Below are 9,225 nucleotides of genomic sequence, written 5' to 3' on the forward strand. Positions count from 1 at the left end.
ACTTGGAGAGCAGAACAGTTCCCTCTCTTCCCATGGGCAGTTTCCCAGCTGTACTGGGAAAGAAGAACCACTGTTTTGCTAATTACTGTGCAATCCTGACTTTCCAAGCTCAGGGGCTTCCTGCACTGCTGCAGCCCTTCCTTGAGTAAGATTTTTCCCAGGAGCCAAGCCAACAGCATGTTCTGTGTTGGTGATGAGAGTCTGCCAGACAAACCCAGGGCATCACGCTCTGTCCTTGTGGGGAGCACTGGGGATGGGCTCCTTCTCTGGAGGAAGGTCTTTGTACAAAACAGTTTTGCAGGAGGTTCAGACAAAGCAAAAATGATTCTTACTGAGAGGGTCACCATTAGACTTGGAGGTGCCAAATGTATGGCATCTGAGGGAGGCGGTTTTGTCTCTGTTTCTCACCTTTCAAATATATTTAAATTGGTAATAAATTCAGTCAGTTTTCCCCAAGTCAAGTCTGGTTTGCCTGGGATGGTAATCGGTGAGTGATCTCCCTGACTTCATCTCATCTGATGAACACTTCCATCTCATTTTCACTATTGAGGAGGAGAATAAGAGCATCTGGGTGGGCATCTGGCAACCCACCACAGAGAAAAAGCATCTATTTGACAAAAATCCAGTTCAGCCACAGACCTGGTTACCAAGAAGATCTCAGCTAAAATATCAGTGGTCACCAGCCTGAACAGAGATCTCTGCTGATCTAAGCACACTTAACTGGTCAGAAAGTTAAAGTGATCTCAATAATACAATACAGAGGCCCAGATGTGCCTGTGCTTTCCATCACTCTTTTCTCCTAGAGAAGCACAGTGGGTGAGGATATACACTTTCCTCTCCATTGTCCTCAAGTTATTCCTGTGCTGCTTCTCATCATCTCCATTAGCTTTCAGCTTAGCACAAAGGAAAAAATCTCTGGGATATTGGGAAAAATACAAACTAAAAAAAACAAACCAACAAAAACAAGCCCTGGTGCAAGCCTGTCACACAACATTCCTTTTGTGACAGAGCAGGTGTGAGCAGTGGGCTGGGACTGTGGCAAGCTGGGGTAATTATACGCTGTGCACAGCTGACTCGCACCTTCCACGGGATGTCACTGGGGCAGGACCGGGGCCATGTCACTGCTCAGCTGTGGGCTCCCTCCCCACACACAACCAGAGCAAAGACATGGATGAAGTGACCACCTTTTGAAGCTTTCTTTCCTCCCTAGATTTGCCAGAGCTACATAAAGGTAAGAGCTTTCAAAATGCCTGGGGTCAACACTGTGTTTCCTCCTCAGGAGATAGAGAAAGGGAGGACGCAAGGACTAAAGCAGACAGTGAGCTCAAGGAGTATGGCAGCTGTGGCTCTCTGCTGGGAATGAAGCACACTTAACTGGTCAGAAAGTTAAAGTGATCTCAATAATACAATATCAGAGGCCCAGATGTGCCTGTGCTTTCCATCACTCTTTTCTCCTAGAGAAGCACAGTGGGTGAGGATATACACTTTCCTCTCCATTGTCCTCAAGTTATTCCTGTGCTGCTTCTCATCATCTCCATTAGCTTTCAGCTTAGCACAAAGGAAAAAATCTCTGGGATATTGGGAAAAATACAAACTAAAAAAAACAAACCAACAAAAACAAGCTCTGGTGCAAGCCTGTCACACAACATTCCTTTTGTGACAGAGCAGGTGTGAGCAGTGGGCTGGGACTGTGGCAAGCTGGGGTAATTATACGCTGTGCACAGCTGACTCGCACCTTCCACGGGATGTCACTGGGGCAGGACCGGGGCCATGTCACTGCTCAGCTGTGGGCTCCCTCCCCACACACAACCAGAGCAAAGACATGGATGAAGTGACCACCTTTTGAAGCTTTCTTTCCTCCCTAGATTTGCCAGAGCTACATAAAGGTAAGAGCTTTCAAAATGCCTGGGGTCAACACTGTGTTTCCTCCTCAGGAGATAGAGAAAGGGAGGACGCAAGGACTAAAGCAGACAGTGAGCTCAAGGAGTATGGCAGCTGTGGCTCTCTGCTGGGAATGTTAACTTTTCGTGATTAATTTGTAAAGCTCTGAAAACCTGCAAGCCTCTCTCATGTTCCTAAAATCTGGAGGCAAAGATTTTTCTCAGGATATTTTCTCTTTCTCCTAGAACAGATGAGAGATGGTAAAGAGGAAAAGGAGCTTTCTGAGAAGGTGGAAATGAGAGCAGTAATAAGGATGGAAATTCAAGCTAATGCACCATAGGAAAGGGCTTAGCTCACACATAAACACAGGGCACACATCTGCTTGCTTCAAGTGAATTTATTCATCATAACTTTGTAAGAGTTGCTAAACCAGCTCCAGATGCTGTAGGACACATTACTTGAGCTGCTCTATCAGTTTTCAATTGAAGAACAACTTATGGACATTATTTTTAGAAGGGTATAAATGAAATGCTGGCAACCCATGATTCAATGCTGTTGGTGAGAGAATGTTCATCTATAAAGGAATTAAATTAAAAGTTGGCAAACATCAATTTTTAAAGTAATGATGAGGTGCTGGAAACAACTGTGTAAGGCTGCCCTCAATTTTGAAAGCTAAAAGGGAACGTGAAAGACAAAATTGTGTTCATAGAGGACAAAGGCTGAATCTAAACTCAGCATTTCCTATCTTCTGTGTGCTCGAGTTTTAAGGCCTAACCAAATGTGACCATGTCACAGCAGAACTGGTGCAGTGTCTCCTCAGAGCAGTATTTCTGTCCACAGCAGAGTTAAGGAAAACCAAGACTAATTAACTGCAGAACGTCACTGTGGCAGAACAGGAACTGAGCCCATTTTTTTTCCCCAGCGCAGGTTAAGGCACAAACCACTGGACAATACATCCTTTTAATGGTTCTTACTCTATTTTTGGAATGGCAATTAGGGAGGGACAAGTTCTAATGCAATCCCAGGGCTCAGCTGTACTCACCCTTCAGAGCAAGTGCCCTTTAAATACGAATAAAGTTGGTCATCTCAAGGGAACAAGGCACTATACATCAAACAGTAAATTAAGGAACAAGGTTTAATAGATAAACCTGGTGTGCATCAAAGGTTAGCACAAAAAGCAGGGATGGATCCAATTCAGTATTTTAATTAATAACCTTGGCAGAAATATAGGAGTGGCTAATAAAATGTATGACTTAAGAAACAAATTATGAAAGCAGAAATTCTATTACACAGAATAAGATAAGTTAGAGACCTGCTGTGGCAGTATTTGTGTGCACTACAATGCTACAAAGCAGCGCACTTAGAAAACGACCAGAAATTTCAGCTGCAAGCTGGGAGTTCATTAGTACAGAATGACATTGGAGGAGAAAGACCTGCTGCTGGTTAATGACAACTTAAATACAAACCAACAGCATGAGGTGGCTGTGGAAAAGGAAATAAGTGCTGCTGGATTATTCTGCAGACAGCTTTTCCATTAAATACAAGATGACATTCATACCATCCCATAGGCTGAGGACAGAGGTCACTGACCATTCAGGGACAAGAAGGATGAATTCACTGTGCAGAAATGAAAAGGGCTCAGAACCTTGCTTAGCCCTGTGAAGGAAAGGCTGCAAAGGGACAGGAATGTTCTCTGGGCTGGCTCAAGGGGAGAAGGTTTTCTGCAAAAGCATGATGCTGGCACAATAGCACACAGCAAGGAACTACCATTAATAATTCTAGACTAGGAGGTTTGTGAAAGTTTACAGTGTTTTGGATTGATTTAAGGTGAGAGCAACAGGAGCAGTGAAGGTACTGAATTATAGGCTGGGGCTCTCTTCATGAAGGATTAACTCAACATAAACATCCGATGTGGGACAGGACTGGAAAGTCCAGGCAGTCCCTGCCTATCCAGCAGCCTTGTGAGTGCACATACTGGGGAGTGAGTCAAGGCAGACAATAGACAAGAAAACAGAACCAGGTGAAGAGTTTCCAACAAGAAATATGGTGCATATTCAGTCAATCCCCCACAGCTACATCCTCTCCATTTGAAGAGGCTGGTAGCCGGATCCAGGCTTAAAAGCCAGAATAACTGTGATATTAAAAAATTAATTTCATGTGTAAAGAATGGGGAATTGGCAGAGCATTCTTCATCTCCTTGAAAAGGTTGTCTGCTACAGATATAATGAATACTTTTTTGAAGTCCAGCTTCTCATTTGCTGCCAGCTGTCCTCTCTTTTAGCTTCTGTTTAAGAATGAGAATAGGCAAATACCTGAATGCTGCTCGCCAATTATGTTTGTCTGTATTAGAGCTGGAACTATTCCTTCTTGAACATCTGGAAACCCTCAGCACATTGTGAATGTTACCTGAAATGACCAATGCAAGACTAAAGGCAAAAGATCTTTCCACTGAGGAATTCAGTGTTTAATTGCTAGCCAAAAACTGGAATTAACTGCTTCAATCAAGTGAAACAGGCTCTTGATATTGTTCAAGCCCCAGATGTAATTGCATGCCAGCAATGGCATTTTATGGCCAATCCTTAAAATATCAGAAATGTAAATTGTCTCATAAACACAGCTGGAAGGGCTAAATGCCCAGGAAAATGTTAAACTAGTGATGACAGGAGAACAAGAACACATTGCAGCAAACTGAAAGCCTTTGGGCCAGTACCCGACAAGCCAACAGGCCACTGGAGAAAACTGCTATACCTCCATATGTCTAGGGAGCGTGGAGATCCCTCACTATAATGTTTTAATGCTAATCTTCCAAAATACCAAACTTTTGAATGTAGTACCCTATATTCTTTAAACACCCGAATCTTAAAGTTTCCTCCGAAATACCATGTTCCCTTTTTTCTGTCCTGAACACACCCTCACTGAATGGCAAATCCCACAGTGACATCAGATGAAGCTGGAATGGACATTAAACACTTCTCATAAAGTCACTGCTTGCTGAGATGCCATCCTGGAGAGTCAGATATGAATGTGAAAGCAGAATTAGTACTGCAGTGAGCTTCGACTTTCAAATGAAACCCTTTTCCAAGCACAGATGACAGTGCCTGTGCCTCTGCAGGCACACTTGGAATTAATGGCACCTATGGGGTTATTCAGCCGACAGGGACAGTCGGGAGGGACGTGCAGAGGTGCCGGTGAGAGCTGGGCAGTGCGGCTGTGAGTGGAATTTCACACCTCATCATCAGCTTTGCTTGCCTGCATGAGGCTGCTCTTCACACCCAAACACAAACCCTGGAGCAGATCAGAGGAAGATGAGGGAAACTGCCTGCCCATTCTTCCCTGGAATCTGTCCTTCCTGGAACAGAAAGGCTTTGTCATTCGCACCTCACTTTCACTGAACGGGCTCTTTGTGCACATGCCTCAGGGTGTGATTTACTTATTTTTATTAAATACTGATTTCCACAGGACTTAAAGTCAGCTTTATTTTCCAGTGCATGTCCATATGTAGAAGAGACTAAAACTTGGGAGAAGACAGGGAATTGTTTTGGTGCCCCTGGGACGATGCGGTTCTGCCTGCAAATCAGGCAGTTTGCAGTAGTTTGAGTCAATCTGCTTCAGATAAACCCAGGCTCACTCCAGAAGAGCTCCAGGGGCTGCTCTGCCCTTGCACACAGCTCTGTTTGCTCAGGGTGATTGCAGAGAAGGAAACTCACATCACCTCCTAAACTATTAATTGTGACCCTCCTGGGCATTACTGTAGGGAAGTTTATAGGGCATTTTCCTGCTCTTCAGGAACTGCTGCCTGATATTTCTCCTTATGACTTTTTCCTCCAGGGCTACCCACACTGTTCTCTCCCATATCTTCTCCTCCAAGAACTGAAAAAGAGGGAATTCTCTAGCTCTAATCTATGGCAACAATTCCTACAGGTTTGGGAGTCACAGCCCTAAAGGGCTCTCAGGCGCCTTATACAGGGTTGGAACCAAGAACTGGGAGTAACATACTGGAGTATGTTATATTAAAGGGGCCGCTGAGTTGCATAAACCACCCTAGAAAATGCCTTTCCTGGACCTCTGAACTTGCAGCATTCAGGCCCAGAGGGTATCCAAGCCCCTGGTGCTTTCTCCCACACAGGCTGAAGAGGCTCCTGCAGAAGCTGAGCCCAGCTGCCCACCCAGCCCTGGAGCAGGTCCTCCCTCCCAGCACACGGAGAGCACACAGCAGCAGCACTGAAAATGAGCAAATTCAGGGCTTTATCAACAGCCTCAGCCCACAGCTTCTGTGCTTGGCAGCTCCAATAGATCAAACACAAACCTGGCATCCCACACTATTCCCTGCTCTGCTGCTGATTCACTTTTGCACCTCGTGTCCTACACATCTACCTGGTGATATTATCCTGATACCTCTCTGGGTGGAACCAGGATTAGTCAGTGTGTGCTTGCTCTCAGCAGTTAACTTGACAAGTTAACACCGTGCTAACCATGATTATTCCCTCCTACCCTGTGCCTCTTGCAAGCGCCTGCCTGGGCTTACAGGCACTTGGATGGAATTCAAAAGCCCTTTCCTCTTTTTCCTGTTTCACAGCGAGATGAATTCTGCAGAAGTGTCGCCCAAAAGGACACCACCCAGTATTTAGTGTATGGTGCTTCACTACCAAGATAAGAATAAGACAAAAACTTGGAGACTCCCTGTAATTTTGCCCACTAATCCCTGTCCCAGGGGAGCAGCTCTTGGCCAACCCTGGCTAATGTAACATTATCTATCACTACACTCCTGAGCCCACGGTCACGGCTGACACACTCTCCTTCTTCTCCCTTGGTTCTCACAGCTTCATCCTACCCAAATTCTCTCTACTCTCACCTTTTTTCCTTCTCAGTGGGATCCTCATAAAGCTTCAACAATGGCCTATTAATAGCTCTGACATTCTCAATCACCTGTTTTAGCTCCTTTATAACAATTATACCGAGATGCGCCTTTCTCCAGCCATCCTCTCTAATCCATGTGTTTTCAATTTCCTGCGGCATCTTTGGCCTTAACGTGGCCAGTGCTGGATTTCTGTTTTTTTCTCTACACCATCCTACCTATTCCCTTTATTATTCATTCTCCTACCATTTTCCATATCACCTGCCGTTCATCCAGATTTGTGAAAATTACAGCACTTCTTCCCCGATGATATTTTCAAATTCCTTCTTCTTTTCCTCCCTGAGGGACTGATGCTTTATCTCAGCACTACTGATCCCCCCTCTTTTGTCCTCCCCACCCATATTGCCCTCCAACACTCCTTGGGAACAGACCTGTTGAGACCATCCTGCCTTGCCCAGCAACTCCTCTGTTGCTTTTCTTTGACCTCACACACTCGGGCAGTTTGTGCATCTGTGCTCCTTTTCCCCCCAAAACTTCCCTTCCTCGCTGACCTGTGCAAAAACCCTGTGCCTTTCTTCTGCAAAGGACTCCTACAGTAAATGTTAGTAGGAAATCAACCAGTTAATACTGGTTCAAGGGGCAGCTAGGAATAATTAACGCCTTTCCACTGACAGAAATACAAACACATCCCCATCCGTGTCCTCTTCGTTCCACCCGCCTTTATTGTGAGGATCAGCTTCTGCTAACACCTGCAAAACACACATTTTGTGGCCTGATCTTGCTCAGAGCCTCAGGGAACGCAGTCATACATAATAAGGATGTTTCCCAACAAAAGCCTGTCACCTACCGATGAGACAATGGTTTCACAGGACAAAGCTGGTCGCGGTAACAATGGTGATAAGGTTGCACAATAACCCGAGGAAAGACAGATCCGAATTGCCACTGATTGCACTGACTTAATCACATGTGAAGGTTTTTTTCACAGGTGCTCCAAGTGTGCTCTTCCCTTCCTTGATTATTTTGGCAATCCATGGGGAAAAAAAGGTTATCTTTTCTGCAGAGGTAACACTTTGAGTCGCGGGTTTACACACTTTGAATAGTGTTTTCTGGGGGAACATTTTTCGCTTTCCAGCACAAAGAAACACCCCAAGATGGTATTTTCTACTCTCCACCTTCCTCATCGTGAAGCGCAGTGCGGCAGGAACCGACCGCGCTCCGGCCTACAAAGAGCCAGAATGTGAGAACTGCGATTTTCCCTCTGAGCATCACCCGAGTGTGAGAACCAGGAGCTCCAGAGGCACTGGCAAATGCAGGGCACGGAGCGGGGCGGGCAGCAGGGTTTATGATGCGCTCCCTTCGGCAGGTGAGCCGCGGAGATGCTCGGGGAGAAGGCGCGCGGGGAAGTGCCCATGGTGATGTACGAGCCGCACCGGCAGGGGCACGTGGGCGCCACAGGGGTCGGCAAAAAAAAAGTCTGTATACACACCAGCCACAGGGCTCCTTGGGCACACCGAGGGTTGGTTTCCTGCATGTCACCGAACACATTCGGGCCCGGCCTTTCCAGGACGTGATGGGGTTAGAAAGCGTCTGCGCCAGGATATAAAACCCAGGGCTGGGGTAGGATCTCCTAACAGAAACACCATTAAGCGGCAGTAAGTATTTTTGTTGGTTTAGTCAATTTTCGAACAACACACACTTTTTGCAGCAGTGTCGCTACAATAATTTCATATTCCTAACGTGCAAATGTGTTCAGCCAGCGAACTCTGTACGTGGATGGGTTATGTCCTGCTTTAATTGCCATCTAGTTTTACAGAGGACTGGCCTTTTCCCTGACATCCCTGCTGGCCAGAGCTGCCCTGCCTAGACGAGTTCTGCAGCCAGACTCCCACAGGGATGAACAACCCCTGCCCATGGGTGAAGCGCTGACAATTCAGCTCCAGGGCTGCGAGTGGGTGCCAAGAACTGCTGCTCCTGGGTTGGCTTTTCCTTCTGAAACCAGGCACTGCTCTCACACCTACACAAGTATCTCACAGCACTCCTTGTCTGCAGTGATTCCACCTTCCTTACCTTCCTGCTACTGAGGAAATTGCCATTTACGGGACAGGACTGAAGAAAAAATCCGAGTGGGAGATCAGGTGGTGACTAATGAGGCTCCATGTGTCAGTCGTGGGCCTCTAAACCTGACTCATTTTCAGAGTATTTCACTCTGATCAGCTCTCCCTGTAAATATTTTTGTCTTCAAAGATCTCCCTGGCCTCTTTCTAAGCTCAGCAGAGCTTGCAAGAGACTGGGGAGAAGGAGTCTCACTTGAGAGCTACTCAGCCAAGGGACAGGGGCTGCACACACCCAACACTGAGCTGCAGGGTCTCGTCCTTGTGCAGGAAGCAGATCCTTCCCAAAAACACATCGAGTGGTAACTGACTTGTACTAAGAACATTCCTTTTCTAGATCATAAGGAAATTATTTTGTTTTTAATTTTTTTACAATTT

The 9,225-nt window shown here is 46.0% G+C and overlaps 1 protein-coding gene across 1 annotated transcript in view; it reads left to right on the forward strand.

Moving 5' to 3' along the window:
• Positions 1-1,716: 1,716 nt before the first annotated feature.
• Positions 1,717-9,225, forward strand: part of LOC108446725 (lipopolysaccharide-induced tumor necrosis factor-alpha factor homolog) — an 11,175-nt gene continuing 3,666 nt past the window's right edge. The window contains exons 1-3 of the mRNA XM_017734249.1: positions 1,717-1,886; positions 8,100-8,208; positions 8,358-8,388. Coding sequence (XP_017589738.1) covers positions 8,113-8,208; positions 8,358-8,388 — 127 coding nt within the window. The 5' untranslated portion in view covers positions 1,717-1,886; positions 8,100-8,112. The remainder of the gene's footprint in view (positions 1,887-8,099; positions 8,209-8,357; positions 8,389-9,225) is intronic.

The sequence above is a fragment of the Corvus brachyrhynchos genome, unplaced genomic scaffold (genome assembly GCF_000691975.1).
Source record: "Corvus brachyrhynchos isolate BGI_N302 unplaced genomic scaffold, ASM69197v1 scaffold5, whole genome shotgun sequence".
NCBI lineage: Eukaryota > Metazoa > Chordata > Aves > Passeriformes > Corvidae > Corvus > Corvus brachyrhynchos.